General features: G+C 35.1%; 1 protein-coding gene across 2 annotated transcripts; it reads right to left on the reverse strand.

Annotated features, from left to right (window-relative positions):
• Positions 1 to 1,641: 1,641 nt before the first annotated feature.
• On the reverse strand, positions 1,642 to 18,264 carry LOC148275643 (uncharacterized). Of its 2 annotated transcripts, none has more exons than XM_088235398.1 (7): positions 18,104 to 18,264; positions 16,171 to 16,326; positions 15,232 to 15,402; positions 13,159 to 13,311; positions 12,979 to 13,070; positions 9,831 to 10,016; positions 1,642 to 3,758 (listed from the first exon to the last, which is right to left on the reverse strand). In XM_088235398.1, the coding sequence occupies exons 2-7, from the start codon at positions 16,280 to 16,282 to the stop codon at positions 3,540 to 3,542; spliced, it is 933 nt and encodes a 310-aa protein (XP_088091524.1). In that variant the 5' UTR covers positions 16,283 to 16,326; positions 18,104 to 18,264; the 3' UTR covers positions 1,642 to 3,539. The 2 variants fall into 2 exon arrangements, with proteins under 2 accessions (XP_088091524.1, XP_088091523.1); XM_088235397.1 differs by lacking the exon at positions 18,104 to 18,264 and adding an exon at positions 17,505 to 18,082.
• Between the last annotated feature and the right edge of the window lie 4,195 nt (positions 18,265 to 22,459).

A 22,459-nucleotide genomic window follows, 5' to 3' on the forward strand; every position in this document is an offset into this window, starting at 1 on the left:
TAAATAAATGATGAAAATTATTACCGACACATTTAAGCCGTTTGTTTCGTTGTTTAATTATGCGTAATAAAAATAAGTAATATGATATTCATTACTACTGTTAGCGAAGCGGTGCGTATATTAGTTATATTCAATAGAAAATTTAATATAATATTTATTGCCAGCAGTTCACCACACACAACAAATTATCACCCGTCAAAAAAGGAAATAAAAACTGACCTTCGAATATTCAGTGGCGTCCGCTTCGATTCATTGTTTGTTGAGCACTTTAAGGAGGTTATAATTTGTATAGTTTAACACGTTGTCTTGTAGAGATGAGGTGAGCAAAATGCTGCGGTGGAGATCTTGCATTTCGGAGCAGGTAACCAAAATTGTCACAAGTCCGCGTTTCTATTCACATGTGCCCGTTTTTCTTCAGGCGCGGTTATACCGACCGAGCGAAAACGATGCCTGCCATCTCTGGGCGAGGACTTTAACTACACTATTAATTTGAAGAACTCAATTGAATGTGCTGTTATAAATCGATTTGATTAGGGGTAATCATAGTGACAAATTGAGCTGCTAGCCATAACACCGTGAAGTAAAGATTAAACTCCAATAGAATCATTAATAATGTCGACCATTATCTGCATAGTTCTCCTTACTGTTAATGGGACTATTTTTCAAATAAGTTAAGGTATTTTACTAAAATATTTATTTGAAACATATCACTTATATCCTAAGTTAATAAAAATAAAAACACTAACTTCGAAAATACAAAAGATTTTTGTGCTTTTAATATAAATTCCCACTGAAACTGAACACATACAAAACCTTTACACGTGTCAAACAGAATAATTCCCTTTAAAAATATTGATTAAACAACTATCAAGTCAATATTTTTACAACTCCTCTGGACGACCTCCGTGGTGCTAAGGCGCTTGACTCATGCTCGGAAGGTTCCGGGTTCGATTCTTTTCCGTTCGATAAATATATGTATTGTAATTGTTATCAATCCTGGGTGTTATGTGGTGTAATACACTACTGTAATCGGGCCTCCTAAACCTGTTGTGGTGCGAAAAAGAATTAGTAAAAAACAGTAAATAGCAAATGTTTTAGAGGATTCATATTATGCATTCATAACACTTCAAAAAAATTATGGGACTACAGGAATAAATTAAATAAATTTTATATAGCGGGTATCGTATAATGTCACTATGCATGAAGGGGTATTAACCCCTTATTAAATAACCGTCAATTGGCAGTTTGTTTTTTATTTTTAAGTGTCATAATTTTAACATGTGCACTTGATTTTTATGCTCTACTCAATTTAAATTTTTTTTTTCAACAAAAAATATTTTTTTAAATCTTTACCGCAATCAAATGTTAAATTTGTATTTATTTTTAAACTCTTTTCATGTCTTTGAATTTCTGATTTATTAGAAATAATGCTTTTTGTAAATAATTAAGAAATACATCCAACATTTTTCTTTAATTATCTTTTCTTTGGATTACTATTTATTGCTCGTACTTTGTCTATAAAAACTATATCCGGCTCTATAGTATATACATATAGTAAAAGCAAATATTTTTTCTAATTACATTCAAGTCCCCATTTCTAAATTTACTCGTTATTTGTGGTTTTAAATTAAAACAAATATATAAAATGATAAACTTTTTTATTGAATAAATACATCATCATACCAGATTTTTTTAGATTATTTATAAAAATACAATGCCCACAATTATAATGTTATCATGAATGAAAGAATAAAAGGAACAAAACAATAAACATTGCCCGAATGAGGCCACTCATTTTTCTGGCGGTGCTTATTATTTTAATATAAATAAAAAATTTGACATGATTAAAAAATAATAAACATACATCCCAATATTCTTAAATCCATGATATACGACTATTTTATAGTCTCAAACAACTAACAATAAAACAAATTAACACCTTAATATCTATATACAAATAAATTAAAGAAGCGTTAAATATAAGAGTATAAGTTAAATAAAAATAATAAATGCATGAACTAATATCTATGTAACAAAGTATTTTACTAACAGGAAATAAATTAAGATTTTGTATATCATAATAAAATATTTAAAAACACAATAAAATGTTTGTTTAATGTAAAGAATTAAATATTTGTTTTTTTATGGAGCAAAATGATTGATAAAGCTCTTAAAAATATTAAGAGAAGACAAGTAGATATATTCGATTATAAATTAAAACTTATTTATATGGAAAATTACGATTTATCATTTTTTTACCAACTGCTTGTATACACTACAAAAAAAACTGATTGTGAAAGTATTAACTGATGATAATATTTTAAATAAAAATAATTCAAAAGTTGTGCAATATTTAACTGGTGCAATATTCAAAAATGTTATTCGCGATCTACTCGTTGAATAGGAAGAAAAAATATATCTGATAATCAGGCATGATCAGATAAATCAACAATTCAAATCTGGTTATAATTATGCAGCGATGTAAAAAGTTGGTAAAGACAGAATAGCGTCATCATTGCAATCCCCGGTAGAAAGATATGGCGTCCACAAACTGCCACCAGGCCTCTGTTATAACCTACGTGCGTCCTCGAAATTTTGAGCACAACGCAATTTCAAAAATAGTTTTATAAATTCAACAACAAATAATAAAATTAGATAGGATGAGTTCGATGGTCCCTAAAAACATTATTGTACATGAGTGTACATTTGTCCTTTTCAGTAACGCTATTTTTTCTAGGATAATTTAGTGACTTCTATCATCAAGTCAAGCAGTCAAGCAAATGAATTATCTTTGTAACAGTTGAATAATAGTGTCTTCTATCATCCACAAAGTACCTTTCATTTTTATTGTTTGATTAGTACTGAAGTACAACCACTACACTATGAGTTGAACTGATTTTTACTTGAGTTCTTCGAGTCTAGTCTGAAAAACTCTCGTCCAGGTTACGTTCACGTTCACACACGTATTCATTATCCGCCTGGACTCTGGAGATATATTTATGATCATAATATTATGATAAAGCTAGCCTATTGCATTATTTTTCTATAATCTAATAATTGTATATTGAACAGCATCTTTCTTCCACTGTGCAAATCTGTGTTCTCGGGTACTTTGGCCACACGAAGCGAACAGACAACATGGAAAAATTGGTGGTACAAAGACGAGTAGTAGAGGGAACTTGATCTCGCAAAAGAATTCCTTCAAAATAGGACAGACTTGGTGCTGGAAGCGAATGGGATAGCTTTTTAGTAAGTCTCCAAAAACGATAAGGACAGAAGCGGATGGAGGCAGATCCTAACGACGTGCTTCCCTCCTGCCGACCACGACTACACTGTTAAGAGCAAACGACCAAGAAGAAAAAATTAAGATGAATACTATTTTGAATTGTTAAAAAAAAAAATATTTTGCTGTTGGATTCATAAAATTAATTAATATTTCGATTTGCCAGATTCATTTTTAAAAACATACTTTTCTAATGACTGGCCGATTTGTAGCTGTAGCGTAATACCAAATACATTTTTTTAACAAACGTTTTTTTTTACGCGCATGGCACTTGCTCGAACTTCAGGCACATTCCGATGTTAGCCTCTGGGTTGGGCTTGGGAGCCGGGGGGCCAAATCTGACGGCCACGAAGAAAGGTGTAGCGGAGGTCTCCACTCGGCAGGGGGGCCTGGGACCGCGCCCCTGCTGACGGCCCTGGCAGAGGCTGAGCCCACAGTGGTACGGATCACACGAACCGGGACTGTACGACGTCGTCTGAAAAATATTTCATATTTAAACACCGTATTCAAATACATTTTCAAAAGAGTTATTGATCAATTCGACGATTCACAAAATCGGTTACATTTTAACTGCAGTTTGCTCACCACATTCTGCATACCTAGAGTTGCCAACTCTCACGGAATTCTGTGATTTTCTCGAAAACAGACAAAAAAATCATCTCCCTTCTCCCGAAACGCAACTTAAATCTTCAAGAATCGATTGCTTTATAATTAAAAAAAATCGTAATGTTACGGCTAACAAAACAAAGGGACTTCGTAAGTGAATGTGGGAAAAGTATAAAAAATATTGCATTTATTCACCAATCCTACTAAAAAATTACGAAGCTTGGCGTGGTTTTAGCGTAGAAAATTAACTGCTGTCAAAAAAAAAGTTTGTGCAATGTGCGGATATGAAAAGATGCCACAAGACCTTTAAAACGGATCCTGGTGTGGTTTTCAATACCTATTAATGACGTTGTTTTTCACCAATAATAATTTTGATTACTTAAAAATAAACTCATACATTAAAAAAAAATGCGTTCTAATGATGTACCTCATTTATTTCATTTAATATTTTGGGCCATTTTCAACGAATTTTTAATAACTCACTATTAGAAAATGACAATTAAGTTGGGGTAGAGTGGGGTTCACACGGGACCGCAACCCGATTCATTCATTTGATTTTGGTTGTTTTATTTTATTTATTTTTATTTTATTTTATTTTATTCAGAAAACATACAGTCACACAAAATAAGTATTAAAAACAACAATTTTTCAACATAAAAAGACCAATTAAGTTTTTATATTTTACCTTCCGAATTTTCGGTCGATTAAGTTAGGAACCCTACGCACACCCTGTCTGAGGATATAAATATGTCTAAGCGGAGCCTACATACAAAGAAAAAAAATCTCATTCTCAAAGAAAGACTGTCTGGTAGTCTCGGCATCTTAGTGCAATAAAAAGATAATCTTGAAGTACATATCAGCTTTTTTTAAAAATTCAATTCAATTTTATTTCAAAATTAAATTGTGAATTCAATTCGATTTCCGTATTTTAAAAAAAATGTACATGTTGAAATAAGTTAAATTTGATCTTGTAATAGTCTGTCTTTACAAAATGTCGGCAAAGACTGCTCTAGAGCAACTAAACCGTTAATTTGGTGGCTCAAGTGTCTCAATATACTAATATTATTATCTATCTCTCAGAACGGGTTCGTTCTACATTTTATTTATACGTTACATATAAATCACAGCAATCTCGCCGTACATTGTAATTGGCAACGATTAATATCACAATTTACTTTCTAAAGCGAGCAATTTGGTGTCATCGAAACTATAAAATAACTACCTAACAAATATCAATATAATTAGCTCGAAAAAATATTCCAAGATGTCGGTGACTCTCTACTTTATTTTAGTTATTTTATCATGAATAAATCGACATTGTACGTTGTTTAAATATGTTATATGAAATCTTCTGCGTTCGGGCGAAAAACGAATGGAGTTGAGCTTGAAATAAAACCGGAACCTCGGACGAATGTTTTTTTCCACTATGGATAGTTTTGGTATAAATCCTGAAAAATTCTATCGTGTACAGTGGCCTTATGCTAATTAATTCGTTTCGTAAATTCATTCGCATCGTATGAGGGAAAACGAGGGTGAAATACGATATATCCATCACGCGAAATACGAAATTTGATTGCGTTAGAGTGAGGTGGATATATGAAGAACGAACAAACTTACGAATCAAAATTGTGACAGAATAAGCCTGCAGATAAAACACAATATATTGATTACAGTATTACGATTTATAATATCGAGGCTTTACTGACAGAATGCATCAAGTAATTAAAACAAGTTCCGAGGTAATCGCGTTTAAAGTTTTTTTATTGTTTTAACGCATTATTTCTCCCACAATTTTGTTCTTTTTTGTAAAGCTTTAAAATAGTAATCTTTAGTCTAGGCATAACATTAAATTTAAAATCAACATTTTGCACCTATATTAAAAAATATTTGATATGTATAAAAACTGTTGACTTACTGCATTCTGTCAGTCCTCGATATGTCAATGATAAAAAAGGTCAAATATTTAAGTTTCAAATTTGCCTTAATACCTTAATACAAAGTAAATTATCCCCCGCTATAATTGATGATAAAAATATTAACAACTTGAAAACCATTAATCTAAAAAGCGAACAGAGCATAAAACGATTTTTAAATTAGAGACTTGCAAAAAAAAATTATTGTAAGTCAGTTCCTTTGGAATAACAGTATTTAAGTGAAAACCGTAAAAAATGATTGACCAAAATCCCAAAAAAGTCCAGGCATTTACAACGCATTTACATGGCGTTTTCTGATTTTTATAAACACTACACTGAGCAACAATTTTTTTTTTTTTAATTATATTTATATTAACTATTTTTATAAATTAACTGACTTTAAAAATGTACACTTTAAGTATCTACTTCAAAAAAAAAACTGAATCACCGAAACATCAGTTTCTAATAGCAAGTGTCCTATCAGCACGTAGGTATTTTTTTTCGTTCAATTACGATGGTGAAGGTGTATGGTGGGATTAAAACATTATGTATAATTAGTGTCCCGATGAAGAGATGGGACTTTTCGAAACCGTTAGACATAGAAAAGTCGGTAAGTAGTTATATGCAAATATAATATTTATATAATATTTAATAACATTTGGTAAAAAGTTTGACCACAAAGTCAATGCTTTAAATATTAATAATATAACAAGTTGTGATTATTATACCTCTGTCGTATGTATTGTTTGTAAACCAAAACAAATAAAACAAAATGAACACTCCACAAAAACCATATTTTTAAATAGACAATTGACAAAATATTCAAAGCTTCATGTCTGTAAAAAATCGTTAACATGTGTGCTCGCGATTTCGTTTACTCGAATTACTGTCACGAATGTTAATGCAAATTTAAAAGGAGTACAAGATAGTACTCCCTGCCACTCACCCTCACACACACACCCTCACCCTCTCGCATACACACACCCTGATATCCCCTCCCCTATACCCACTATTCAGGTGACAAGTTTGTAATTAAACGACGAGAGTGTAATTAAAGTTTTCCGGACCACCCTGTGGCTGTGTAGAATAGAGAATACTACAAATATACTTCGTTCATTTCATAGTAAACATTTTTTAATATTTAATTTTTAATTTTAAGTCTTAGATATTAATCGTGTTGATGAATATATTTTGTGCCATTATTTTATTGCTCTTGTTTGTCTTTTACAAAATGGTTTCTTGTTCTTTTTGGACAGTTTCTTGTACACATATTTCTTTATATAACTGTTGTAATTGGCTTAGGTTGTATGTAAAATAAATACATTTGCAAGGAATTGTATTAATTTTTTGGTTTAATTAACTGTATTTATTCATCAAATATTTCATGGTTATAAACAAACACATTTGTATATGATTTGATTATTAACCAAAATAATATAGAAAATATCAACAGTAAAAGATATCGTAGAAATAAATCTTTGAAAGTTATGGTTATTCCTTGAGTGTGTGAATTTTAAGAAGATGCTCCGCGGAGCACCGGTTAAGAACCACTGATCTATAGTCTGAGCTGCGAACGACATGACCAGCCCAGCAATGCAGATTACATTATGCAGATATATTTAATTTTGTTCATTCTTGTATTCTATAAAAGGCGGTAAGTCGTGTGTTTTAGAAAGGAAAAAATAATGATGTATTACTCACTGCAGAATCCCGTGCCAAAGAATACAATTTACGTTAAGTTAAAATGTTTTAAAATAAAAACGATTCATTCCCAAATTCCAAAAATTTTAAAGAGTTTTCATGAATAATGTTTGCATGTATTTAAAAAAAATGTTTATTCATCCTATCTAATTTAATGAAGTTTTGTATTGTAAAAGAACCTTCTTTTCCTCAATTAATTTATCCAACGTACGATGCGTCAACATTTTTTTATTTTGTCAATTGACTGTTGGTTGAAAACACAAGGGTGTTTTTAATTAAAATTTAATTCCACGTGAAATAATAATAATAAATAAATATTTAACTGAACAGTTTATAAATAATATGAGGAACACACATGCGAATATAGAGTGGTCACAACGTGACTGCTAATACTTGAAAAGTTTATTCAAATTTAATTTAATTTCGCATTGTGGATTACTCGCATTGTGTCCAATTATTTTGCTTTGAAACTAATTTTAGCTTAATACTCGTATGTATCAAAGGGGACATATTTTAATATGTCTACGTCATTTTGTCAGTTTACAATTAAAACTAGTAGAAATAATAATGAGCTAACATTTTCGATAAATTCAGTTGAGTAACTATCTTCTCTAGTAAATAAAATCAAATTTCTAATTTTCGCGACTTCGTATAGTTTAAAATAGTTTATTTTTCCAGCGTATCTGGATCGTTTTATTACATGAAAGGTGAGGGAATAAGTCTTCGAGAGTCAGTCCAGGAATAATGAAATATTACTGACTACTCTTGTTCTCCTGGTTGGACTTGCTTCTCCCGGCTTACTATCAAGCTAATGAACTAACATACCCTATCGCAGTCAAAATTGGGAAAAGTCGATTGAGGGTGACAGACAAATTGGCTGATACGGAGGTGCACTGACGGTAATAGATGAAAGAAGAACACCGTATACTTCAAAACACGCTTTACATGGCCACTCAAAAACCGAAAATCTATCGCAACACATATTTTAATTGATTGGCTATTCTAAATATGTATTCACCTAAAACTGTGACGTATCAAAATAGTTCATTTTTAACATATAACAACAGAGATAAAGAGCATTTGAGAGAAAGCAATATAGAAGTCTAGGCATCTACAGGGCTTATGACCTGTCATTGGCTAGTTTAAGTGGCCACTTTCAACATTCACCACTATGCCCATATTTGAACATCTACATCCCTACAATTTTTTTTTCTGTTGATATTTGTGAAGTTAAAGAGATGAAACCTTTATTTGTGCTGGTAAGATTCGTGTAATTGAATTATTTCACCTACATACTAGGCAACGCCTGAAAGAATCCGTCCTCGGGAGTTGAATCCAGTCCTTGTCTACAAAAATTTAGACAAACTCAAAATATTGTTAGTTCATTTTAATTATAACGTATTTTTAATTTACTTTAGTTTTAATTCAATTCATGGATTCAACTCCCTGGGGAGCTTTTTATATTAACAAATTACAACAATTCAATCAGATGAATCTCACCTGCATAAATAAAGTTTTCACTTCTTTAATTTCACGAACATCAACAAATGAACTTCATCTCTGTTGCGATATTCTAAGTAAGCTCCAAATATTGTCTAAAAACAGCAAATGTCACAGTAACAGTTTATTTAATATTTAAACATCTGTACATACAAAATTTATAAATATTTCAGTTTCTATACAGTGCATTTAAAATATATGTATCTATGATTTTATTTCTTTAAAAGACATAAAAATAGTAAAACTGCGGTATTCATTAACATATTACAACAGAGATCAAGAACATTTTAGAGAAGGTAATATAGAAGTCTAATCTACAGAGCTTATGACCTGTCATTGGCTGGTTTAAGTGGCCACTTTACCCACTGTGTAACATTCACTATTCTGCCCATATTTGAACATCTATATCCCAACAATTATTTTTTATGTTGATGTTTGTGAAGTTAAAGAGCTGAAACCTTTATTTATGCGGGTGAGATTCGTGTTATTGAATTATTTCACCTGCATACTAGGCAACGCCTGAAAATCCGTCGTTGAATCCGTCATCGGGAGTTGAATCCAGTTCATGTATACAAAAATTTGGACAAACTCAAAATATTCATTTTTATCATAACATATTTTTAATTTACTTTAATTTTAATTTAATATACTACATTTTTGAGAAACTTCGCCGCATAATTAAATGCTTTAATTTTCATCGCACGTAAGAAAAGATGTTTGTATTAAATTTTCCGTACCACTGAATTTTTTCATTGGCTGAAAAATCATTCAATTCATTGGCTGAAGTTTTATAATGGACTCCAAACGAAGACCGATCACACACTTACCCCCAAGAACTCGTCTCCATCACACGGCGTGACGATGCGGTCCCTGCAACCAAGTCTACCGAAGGAAGAGACCCCTTGTCCGTAATTCCCGTATCCAGAGTACCGCCACAGATCGTGGTTGGTATCACTCTGGGGAGAAGAGCTCAAGAACTGGCTGTAGGGGTTTTGGTACAAGGCCGGTGGACTCTGAAAATGAAACAAAATCCGACACTTAAGATCCTGGGCCCGTATTATACAGAGTGATTATCAATTGAATGTAGTTATGCAGAAAGCAACCAGTTCAAAATTTTGAAAAATATATTTATATTTTTATCGGGTGCCGTAAGGTCAATTGAACGTAGTTATACAGAAAGCAGCCAGCCATAGAAAAGTGAAACTGAGATAATAGCCATTTTGTGAAAAGAGTGAATTATAAAATCTACACAAAAGTTTGAATGTTTTTGACTTTAACAAACGATAAACAATGAATACATAAGTTTTTTTATACATTACAAACAAGAATCTTATTGTGTATTTGACCAGTTTAAGAGATTTTTAAAGTACCATAAGATTTTTCTAGTTTTGTGGGTGTTTTCTGCAAATTGAGAAATGCCGTTTTTGTGATCGACACCTTTTTCCGGAGGTGATTAATACAGTTTTTATATGAAAGCGGTCTGGCTGTTTTTAGCAAAACATAGAATCGACCTTACTGCACCCGATAACATTAATATCTTATTTTTCCGAAATTGTGGACTGGCTGCTTTCTGCATAACTACGTTCAATTCTATATTCTGTAACAAACAGCTAGGCCACTTTGATACAAAAAACTTGAATAATAACCTTCTGAAAATATTATTGATCACGAAAACGGCATTTCTTAATTTGCAGAAAGTACCCACAGCACTAGGAAAATCTTACCGTATAAATGCTGATAAAAATATTGATGCCTCCAGAAATCTTGTTCTCTAAAATAAATTTAAGTGAATATATATACGTTTGTATTTTAATTTTATAAATTCATTAATTTAAAATACCTATAATAAAAAATAAAAAATTTTTAATACAAAATGTCACCTCAACCATGAAAAGTTAGATTGAGGTATCACTTAATATTAGATCTGGCTGTTTTCTGCAAAATTCATATTTTAGGTTGTGTGGTCAGTCAGACCAAAATTCCTTTAACACATAGTTAACTTATTTTTTAAGTTATCAAAACAAATTAATTAAGTAATTCTTTATAATCAAATACCTTGTTAAGTGTATTAAATGATTCTCCATAATCGATATAAAATAATACGTTCAACACATAATGTCAAAACACACATCAGAGTTTTACTAGGGCTGGCAGTTTTCTGCAAAATGCACGTCTTATGTCGTGTGATCAGTCAGATTTTTAAAATCATTAAATCTGGTCAAATACATGTTTAAATAGTTTTTTATTATAAAAAAATAATGTATGCATTATTTATCATTTGTCAAAGTAAAAAACATTCCCAATGTTGAGTAGACTTGATTATTCACACTTTTCACAAAAGTGCTTTTATATTATTTCTTTCTGCATAATTAAGTTCAATTGCATGTAAGATAAAATAGTTTTTTTTCTTCAAAAACTCTCATCACTTACAGAAAACAGACGAAGATTCTTCATGTTCTCATACAAATATACACATTTTCGTATAGAACATTCAATTTCATTTCAATGAAGATTACTTTGTTAAGAGTATGTATAGTATATGCGTCAGGAGAGCGGTTTGATGAATAGGTATTTGAATACAGTTTTTCTATCACTCCCTCGCAGATCCCTCTCCGAATACTGTGCAAAAAAGACTGCATGTCGGACTGATTATGCCTAACTAAAATGAGGATGTTCAGTGTTTTTTTTATTTATTATTATTATTAAACCAAGCCATTTTTCTTCAGGTTTTTATGTATCGTATTATCAGCGCTATGATTTTTTAAAGTTTTGTGTTTTTTTAATTACTGCGCGTATGACGTCTTATGTTCTCTACTCCTTATCTGTGAGTTCTACTGATTGATCAGTTGACTTACCGTAAATCGAAAAAAATATCACCACTCTCTTATCATTGTTTGATTTGGAAGAACTAGTGACGTCATTCAAAGTAGTTCGTTTTCATTAAAATAATTTTTACTATTTTTTTACAACAATACAATTTAATGCTACAATATTTACCGCACGTAAGAGTAAAAAAGTATATTTTTTATATCCAATTTCCCATAGGGCTGAACTTTTTTTTGTATTATTGTTTTTTTTTTCCACCACAACAGACCAGGAGGCCCAATTACCAAGAACACCCAGGCTTGAGAAAAATCACATTATAATTTTTTGTGTTCTCACCGGGAATCGAACCCGGAAACTTCCGTGCGTGAGTCAAGCGTCTTGACCACTACACCACGGAGGCCGCCTTTATACTTTCTCACTATAATCCTTTCTCGAACTCCTTAAATTTTGAATCGTTCATTTGATAAACCCCTTGGTCAGGTTTTTGACAGATGTGACATCAACTTGAAACGCACTTTGTTCCGTTAAGATACCAATGTTTTTTTTTAAAGATAATACGATATAAGGTACTTTTTAAATTTAAGTTAGATATAAACAGTTCATTTAAAATACTATAAAAAACAGCTTTTCTGAAAAGTTTAAACTGACTGACTAAAAGAATTTCTCAAATGACCGATTCAACGATGTAGTTTAACTCTATTCTTCGGGCCTAAAATAAAAATAAACCATTTGTTATTCTCAGAACCAGGTGACCATGGTTTTGATTTCTACTATAGCTCCTATAGAAAATATTAATCAAAAATAATTAAAAACAAACTATAGGAATACACCAAAGGTGGGCAAAGTGTGTAAAAAAATCATCGCACTATTGCCATAATCCAAAGTGAAAATACGGGAATACGTTTGTATGAAGAAAAGTCACTCGAGCATCCATTCGTTCTAATCGAATACCTCTGATAATTTGAAACTCCCATATAATTATTACTATCTAGCTCATTTCGAGATGATATTAAAAATAAAAAATCCATCATTATTTCAAGTCAATAGGTTATGCAGAATAGGAAATAATGAAAACCGGAGAGTCTGTTTTATGAAAGCTACAAAAATCATGAAGTACTTAAAATAATAAAATCAGTCATTTAGACTTACAGAATTATCATCGTCTGATCTCATAGCAACAAGTCCGTCTCCCGATCCGACTATTTCGTTATCATCATTTATGGGATCCCCAACCATTTGCACTGTAAAAGAGATCGCAAAAGTTTAAAGATGTATTTTCCATTATTATCTGGTCAAAAAAGTTCTTTTTTTTATAAGCAATAATCATACAATCTCCAGAATCTTGAACTTCTCCAACTCCTTGAACCGGCCCATTGATGAACTCGGTACCAGAGCCACCAAACGCTCCAGGACCTCCCCCAAATGGACCACCTCCACCGAAAAATCCTGGTCCACCACCGAAGTCTGCAGGACCACCGTAAACTGTAAAAATTTGGGTTTACGATATGATTTTTTAAACGTTGTTCAATAAAACGTGATGAAACAGATCTAAAATAAAATCTTATACGTCGTCGATGTTCGGAAGAATATCTTTTACTTTGGTAACATATCATTTTACTTTGATTACTAGTTAGATTATTGGTTTCCAATCAGAGTTCTGCGAAAGTTTTTAAAAAAAATATTCGTTTTAAATAATTAATCCCTTGCTACGCGGGCAGTGCAGCGACTCACGCAGCGCCGCGCCGTTGGCAAAGCGCATATGTTGGGTGATAAATACAATCATCACTTCACAGAATATAACAAAACTGAAGCTGTTGACTAAAAACTGATTCGATACCCTTTTACCACTAATGCTGGAAGTTGCAAAATAAATCCAGGAAGAGCTTATTGAATTCCAAAATGATAGAAACTGTAAGGACGCATTTGAATCTGATTCTCTTGAACTGGTATAAAAAAAGCATTTGAGAAATTGCCTTGCGCCATCTTGTGCTTTTCTTCACAACATATATGCAAACAAGGGTTTTCTGTTTTGCTTGTAATTAAAAACAAGGCCAGGAATCAATTTAAAGCAAATGATGATATGCGTGTAGCTTTGAGCAATAATATTAGCCCTAGGATTACCGAACTTGTGAAGAATATGCAAGTTCACATTGATTCAACTGTTGTGTTTTCTATTATGTATAATAGCACTGTTAATGCATGTTACTTTTGAGTTTAACAAATATATTGAAAGTTTCGGTTGAAGTATATTTTTAGATTGACACAGTTTATTTTTCTTGAACCTTGTGGTCCCTGCTAACAATAAAGAAATCAATGCGGTCCCTGGTCAAAAAAAGGTTGGAAACATAAAAATTACTATATTATGAAAACGAAAATCATAATCGTGGTGTTACGTTGCACGGTCCTGATGATCGTTTTTTTTTATAAATACTTTCTTATAAATATTGTGATTCTTTATCATACTACTTCTCTTTTGATTAAACTTGTAACTATTTTAATTGCTTGACGCGAAGTATTCTACCATTTATCCAATCTACTTCTATTTTAAGTGAACAAACTTTCGAAAAACTTTTTTAAAACCTTACCACTACCCCATGGGATACTAATTATTACTCGCATGATTTATGTTTATCTTTTTGAGTGCCTTTTTAATTGGGACATAAAAGTACTCACATTGATCAAACATACAGCTTTCGTAGTATTCATTATGTATCAATACATAATTGTCTGTCTTTATATAAATAAACGTTAAGTATTCAAAAGGTTATAAATTAATTTGTGTAAAATTTCTTAATATTTTTCTTTATTTACTATTTTTTTTTCTCATGCATCTCTATAATAATGTATAAACTTATATGTATGTATATGTATGCGTGTATGTTTTCATACGTAAATTTTTTAAATATTTTTCTATGTACCATATACCTATGTTGGTACATTTCCTTATTTTTACTTATTATTGTATCTTTTAGCTTTTCTTATGTTATCTTTAATTTTGACTAAATTTACATACTCATGTTTCACTGCTGCACTTAAATGTAATTTCTAAAATATGTAAAAGCCCATAGGGCGTGTAAATTAATAAATAAATAAATAATTAATGTTACGAAATCTGAATAATATAATATAATTATATATTACTTTATTTTTCGTAACTTTTTTATTCCTAGAAAAAATACTTATTTGCTGAATTTTAAGCCCAATGATCTAGAGTACCGATTAATTTATATTTATGTAACACGGAAGTTCTCAAACACCTTTTTTTATGTACCTATTATCAAAAAATATTATTTCACAAGTCTTAAAATAAAAGTGGACACATTTTACCGTAGTATATTCATAATCCCAAAATTAATATATAGTAACTTTTTGTACAATACGAATATAGTATTAAATACTTACCCATTCCATATTGATTGCCCTGTACCAAGCTGGGTCCAATTCTAAAACTATCCTCGTCACATGGTTCGTATGCAATGGAACACATTCCTTTTCCTTGTCTCACACACGTTTTGTAATTTTGGTCAGCTAAGTGTCGACCATTCTCAGCAAAGTTGAAACTCTGTAACGTACCTTTAACCAAAACGTTAAAAAATTAGATTTTTTTTTTTTTTTTAAATCTACGTTCTGAAAATTCATTTAGACGAGAGTTGTATTTCAGAAAGAACGCTATGAACCATAATTGAGTTGATAAATATCAAACGCCAGTATGTTCACAACAATCCACCACTACGTCCATGTGGACCTATTAGCTTCTGAATTAAAACAGAGTTTTAAACAGTGTTTTCATTGTAATAATATGAACATGTTTAAATAGTAATGAAATGATCATAATTCTTTTCACAACACTTTGTATAACAAAAGTTTTTAAAAATTGGGTGGACATACTGGCGTTTGATATTTATCAACTTAATTATACTCACTGAAAATTTCAGGTTTTACATTTAAGAAACTTAGTAACAAAGGTAAGTATAAGAGACTCTCACAATGACGCTATTGGAGAAATTTAAATTAGGTAAATTTAAGCGTTTTAAAAATAATTTAAATAATGGTCCCGTAGTATCGCGGACTCATGGATCAGAGGTCCGCGGTTCGAACCCCACTCTACCCCAACTTAATTCCCATTTTCTAATACTGATTTATTTACAACTCGTTGAAAAGCACCCCCAAAATTGAAGTATTTGCGTAAATTATAAGAACGCAAATATTTATTTTTTATTAATTAAAAAAATGCAGGCAAAGTCAACTTCCCTGTCAGTCTCCAAACAGTAAAAATAATAATGTTTACGACTTAAATATATATATATTTTTTTAATTTAATAATACCATACTAATACGAACCAGACACGGTAGTGAAGTACTGCAGACAGTCGGCAGGGGCTCGCTGTCCGAAAGGAATCTGAGTAACCCTTATTTCCCATAGCCGCTGAAGGGTTGGACGCGTCAGACGCATTTTTATCGTCACAAATTTCACCTTTTTGTCAATATCGTAATATACTGTAAAGATAATAAAATCTAGTAACTTTTAGAAATCGAACTATTTAATAACAAGGTTAATATAAACGCATCACGTCATTGATCTAATCCAGTGTCGTTTTTCTCATCTTTAAATCGTAAATTCCAAAAACGGATAAATACTGATCAACACTGTTTTCAAAAAATGTAAAACCATACATTTCAAACTTTTTCTTGATATTTTTTTAGGGAGTCAAATCAGATTCACGAGTCGTGGTATTTTTAACACGCTGTATTTTAAGAATTAATTTTTTTTTTTTTCAATTAATTCTGCCTTTAAACTTCTGGACGGGTTAATTTATAATCTCAACATTTTGGAGCGTATAAAATTATATGTACTGAGGAACTACTAAAGAGCTAGGCAACACAGACCATTTGTTCTTCCAGAATTCAGAACAAATTTACCGTTATTGATGCCTGTGGGGCGAATGATTGATCTGTTGAACGGCCTACCGAGAGAGGTGGATCTTTTCCGTGCTGGGATTACCAATTTAAGACTCTTCTTCTCTAACTTTGTATCATAATGTGTATTAGCGACTTATTCATCTTTGTTTACTATTGTTTTAATGGACCTTAATAATTTATTGTGCTTTTTTTTCATGTTTTTGTAAATACCTAATTTTATCATTTATGTCAATTGTAATTGGCAGCAGTGCTGTATTGAAAATTCAAATAAATAAATAAAATTAAAATAAACAATCTTCAATCACGTAGTCAATTTTTTTAAATATTAGTTTTGAATTGTATATAATTGTAAGCTTATACTTGTATTTTGAAGGTAATGCGGTTATGAACGCTTGATTGGTGTATTTTGTTATCCAAGTGTGTCAATATTTAGAAATGAATTAGTATAATCTCCTGCTACTGTTACTAAGCCTGTTTATGACGAGGAATTACAGGTGTAAAAAGTGGGTTTCTCTACTGGACTGAACTGTGTACTCAAAACCCATTCTAAGGAGTATTAGGGCAAAAAATATTCGGATATAAAAACTTTTTGTGTAGTAATGAACTGTTAGTGGTTTTTCCACCAACGAAACAGTTAATGTTTACCAAACAAAAACGTTGGTTGAACATTATTTACCTCGACTCCGACTTATAAGGATTTTCTTTCAACAATTCAGAACATGAAAATTATAGATCTCTTATAAAATCGACCTTACCTTTATAGCTAAATTTTTAATGACTACGAATTTGTATTTGTTAAAATGCACCTTCTCTAGCTTCATTTAAGAAACGCCTAAAACATTACAATATATCCTTAGAATCCTGACCTCCCTGTATTTAATTGTTGTTTAAAAATATCTCTTTTATTCCTTTTCATTCCTTGGTTCCTTTTTCTCTCTCCTTCTAAACTCATTATCTGATTCCACATTCTTCATGATTTAATGTGTATAACATTATGTTTATTTAAGTTGATATGTGCAAGCCTTGTCTTTCCATTATAAATCAGATGTTATTTTTAATTAATTGGGTTTTTTTCATGTATGTATCTTTTGACGAATATTTTCGTTTTTTAGTACAAATTTTTGACCAACTCTTCTTTTGACCAGTCTGTTTTTTGGTTGGCTGGAAGTTATTGCTTTTAGCAATAAGTTCGCCAACATACTTATTCTTTGTACTCGAGGATTTGAATAAATAAAATAAATTAATTTGTTTAAGTAAATATAACACTGTGATCAAAAATATTTTTTTTGTTCAACGCTTTCTCTGCCATCTATGAATTGTTTATACTACTTGTAAGCATTTTTTGTGACATAACCTGATCACCAAAGGCCTTCTGGAAGATTCTCAAAGTTTCTGCGGCAGAAATTTCATTCCAAAAACAAAATTTAATGCAACTTCTTTGCTCAACAAAATCAGACATTTTAAAAATCGTTAAATTAACTTTTTGCTTAACACATGCACAATTATTGGACAAAGGCAGATATTAACATGAAAATTGACACAATTTGACACGACAGTAAAATTTGACAGTGATAGTCGTGACAGTACTACCAACCTAAAAAAAATATTTGCCAGAATCAAAGAGCCCGCATATTTTAAATAATACATTTCACCTTACAGTTTAAAGGCAGAGCCAAACAATGGTTAATATTTCTTATTAACTAGTAAAATAGAGTATATTTTTTTTAATGTATACCTTTTCACTTAAATTATCTCAGGAGAAAAAAAAAGATATTATTGTTTTCGTCGGAAAAACATATTTTTATAATCAAAAGAAAATGTCAGGTTGATAAAGAGTTTCATTTAGTTCACTCTGTTAAATTTTTATAATATGAAATTGAAAACCATCATTGATATAAGAAAAAATGGGATACAAAAAGAAAACTGAAAAAAAAAAACTTTTTTTTAGAACTGAAAACATTTCAATGCTCACTGTAACAGACGCGGCGGATCACTGCTTCGTCCGTAGCAATCGCGCCCGTCACAAGAACTGTATTTCTATAGGTGCTGGTGTCAAACGCAGAGTGGCCGGGCGTAGGCGGGCCTCGGCCGACGAACGATAAGCTCCGGGGGAGGTATCGTCGCCTAGAGATCCCTTGCGGGGTCGCTAGCGAGTAGCGCTGGCGGCCGCAATCCTGAGTCAGGCAACCGGGTTGTAAGGCCGGTATCTCTCCGTCGGTGGGAACGGCGGGGTGTGTTCCGGGGAAGTATCCAAGGGTCCAAATTATCCGGGGTCCAAAATCCAATCCAAAGAGTATCCGAGTTCCAAGTCCAGGGGGGTAGCGGTGTTCGAATCCAGGTGGCGATGAGGTCCGGTTTGAAGCGAGGTAGGGAGGTGAAGTGGAGAGTAGAAAGCCTTAGTAGTGTGGTGAGATGACTGACTTTATTTTTCCCCGGCGGGGCTATATATACAACATTTTGCCGTGCGGCGGTGGGCTAGGCCAATAGCGGGCGGTGCTAGGTTGACCAATCACGCGGCGAGAGAGATAGCGAGCACATTTGCCGGCTCTATTGGTCTCTCTCGCGCCACGTATAAGGTCCCCACCCTCCCGCTACCGGCCGCAGTTCCCCGCCGACCGCGCGGCGATCAACACTTATACAGAACAACATAAAAACACATTATGGGCATACAAATATTTTCATGAATTCTAATCTATATGCGGGCTTCAGTATGGCGATCACCACCCCCGAAAGTGACAAATACTAGTCTTTATTGAGGAGGTGGTAGATCGCTTACACATACTGAAGCCTCCTATGCTACATTAAAACCCCAGGAAGGGCCGCCAAGTTGGTGCATGTACTTTTACGTCGGCAACACTCCCCCCTGCCGAGGAGGCATCTCTGCGCCGACGTCGTCCTTGATTTGCAACACGGCGAGCTTGACGGCGGGTCGTGTGTAGGTTCCGGTGGCTGTCTGGACCCGGGCGCTCCTGACTTGTCCATCCTTCCCTGGTGTGACTGCTATGACGCGTCCCCGCGGCCATTCATTCCGCGGGAGGGCGGCGTCCGTTATTATGACCAGGTCATCGACCATGATCGGTGTGGCGGCCTGTTGCCACTTCCGTCGCTGTGCCAACGTCGGGAGATATTCCCTCATCCATCTTTTCCAAAATGCGTCGGCTAGTTTCTGCGCCACCCGCCATTGTTTTCTGAGGCACAGTTCGGGCGGCGCGTCTCTGTAATCGGCCAGATGCGGCTGGGCCCCGCTCGACCCGATGAGAAAGTGCATCGGAGTCAGCGGAGCGTCGTCTCGGCTATCAAGCGAGACGTGGGTTAGGGGCCGAGTGTTTACTGTGTACTCGGCCTCCGCTATCGCTGTCATTAGCGTTTCCTCTCGGGGGGCTTGTTCCTTTAGAATCACCATAAGCGCCCCCTTTATCGACCGGACGAGCCGTTCCCAGGCTCCCCCCATGTGTGGCGCCGATGGCGGGTTGAACACCCATTTGATCCCTCTCCTTGTCGCCTCGTTCTGTAGTTCGGGATCGTGGGCTAGTTCCTTCATGGCGGCCGCCATCTCTTTGTCTGCGCCTCTGAAGTTCGTCCCGTTGTCCGAGTAGAGCGTTGTCGGATGTCCTCTGCGGGCCGCCATCCTTCTGAGGGCCTGCACCGTCGAGTCAGTACTCAACGACGGTGTAATTTCAATATGCACGGCCCTCGTAACCATGCACGTAAACAGGGCCCCGTATCGTTTCTCCCGGCGTCTTCCGATAGTTACGTATACGGGCCCGAACATGTCCACCCCACAGTGGGTAAAAGGCCTTACGTGATGATCGAGTCGGCCGGCAGGCAGCTGTCCCATGAGCGGAGGCTGCGGGCGGGCCTTCTGTATTCGACAGTAGCGGCACTCGTATATAATTTTCCTTATATTTGTCCGTAATCGTGTTATAAAGAACTGTTGTCTGAGTTCGCTGAGTGTCCGCTCTGTACTTGCGTGTTGCCGCGACTCGTGATAATGCCTTATCAATAGACGCGTATAGGCGTGCGCTCCGTCCAGTATGACGGGCGCCTTTAGTTGCTCGCTCACCGCGGGGGCTTCCATAATTCGCGTCCCCATTCTGAGGACGCTATCTTTATCGAGGTAGGGAGTGAGGCCCAGCAGGCGGCTGTTCCGCGGGAGGCACTCCCCCCGTCTAATTGCGGCTATCTCGGCGTGGTAACTGTCTGTCTGGCTTATGAGTATCCACGCCCTCTCTGATGCCTTGAGTTCCGGGGCGATGAGTGTCGCGCTTCCTGTATTCTTTTTCCTGCAGCGGTTTATGAAGCGCAACACCCACGCTGTAGTCCTGATCAGTCTCCGCCAGGAGGAAAATCTTCTTTCGTCCGGGAGGGCTGTCATCACGATGGCACTGTTCGCACACTTTATTTCACTGCTTGTATCCGGGGTCGCCGTTATTACCTTGAGCGGCGGCCATTGACTTTTATTTTTCTTTATGAAACTCGGCCCACTGAACCACATGCCGGCCGGGGAGATGTCTGGTATCTCGCCGTCCCGCGTCCCGAGATCAGCGGGGTTCTTCTTTCCTGGTACCCACCGCCACTCTTGAGCGTTCGTTAGCTCATCTATTTCCCCTAGGCGGTGGGCTACAAATGGCGTGAAGATGCGCGAATCACTCTGGACCCAGCACAGCACCGTAGTAGAATCTGTCCAGTAGTAGGTATCGCGTATATTACTTCCGCATTCTTTCTTGATTGTGGCCGCCAGTCGTGCGGCCATGAGCGCGGCTTGTAATTCCAGGCGTGGAATTGATAGCGCTCGTAGCGGGCTAACTCGGCACTTGCTAGCCATGAACGTCGCATTCCTTCCGGCGGCGTTCTCCTCCACGATGTAGGCTACGGCGCAGCTCGCTTGCTCCGAGGCATCGGAAAATACGTGCAGCTCTACTGGCTGGCCATTGGCGCTCGATACGCGCCGCGGTATAGCGCACTCGGTATTGCGTAATATGTCCACCCAAGTGCGCCATTTCTCTGCGTGTTCTTCATTCACTTGTTCGTCCCACTCTATGTGGGAGCGCCACACATCTTGTAGCAGTATTCGCGGGCGTATTGTCAAACACCCTACGAAACCGAGTGGATCGAAAATGCTCATAACTTCACTTAGCATCTGCCGTTTTGTAGGCCTCTCTGTTGGAACCTCCCGTGACACTTTAAATTTAAATTGAAACTCGTCTGTCACCGGGTCCCATTTGATGCCGAGGACCCTCTCTGTCACGGAGGTTCCGCTAATTATTTCGCGTGCGCTTTTCCCTCTCAGACTTGAAGGAATCGCTTCCATTACGGAGGGATCATTACTCGCCCAATTCGCGAGGATGAATCCGCCCCGCCGTAGTAGTTCGCTGACATCGTGGCGCAGTTGTATCGCCTCTGTTGCACTGTCTACGGCATCCATATAGTCGTCCATGTAGAATTTATTTCGCACAGCATCCCTGGCGGCGGCCATCTCTTGCCCGTGATCTTCTGCGACTTGATTTCTCACGTACTGTGCGCTGCTCGGTGAACACGCCGCGCCGAACGTCATCGACGTCATAATCATTTCCCGAATTTCTTCTTCGGGACTATCGCGCCAGAGGAACAGCTGCGCCCTCTGGTCTTCTTTTCTTATTTTAATTTGGAGAAACATCTCCCTTATATCTGCTGCCAGCGCGATCTTTCCCTCGCGAAATCGCATTATATT

This window comes from Micrasema longulum, unplaced genomic scaffold (genome assembly GCF_059751315.1).
Source record: "Micrasema longulum isolate JH-2025_06_02 unplaced genomic scaffold, ASM5975131v1 h1tg001371l, whole genome shotgun sequence".
NCBI classification, from domain to species: Eukaryota; Metazoa; Arthropoda; class Insecta; order Trichoptera; family Brachycentridae; genus Micrasema; species Micrasema longulum.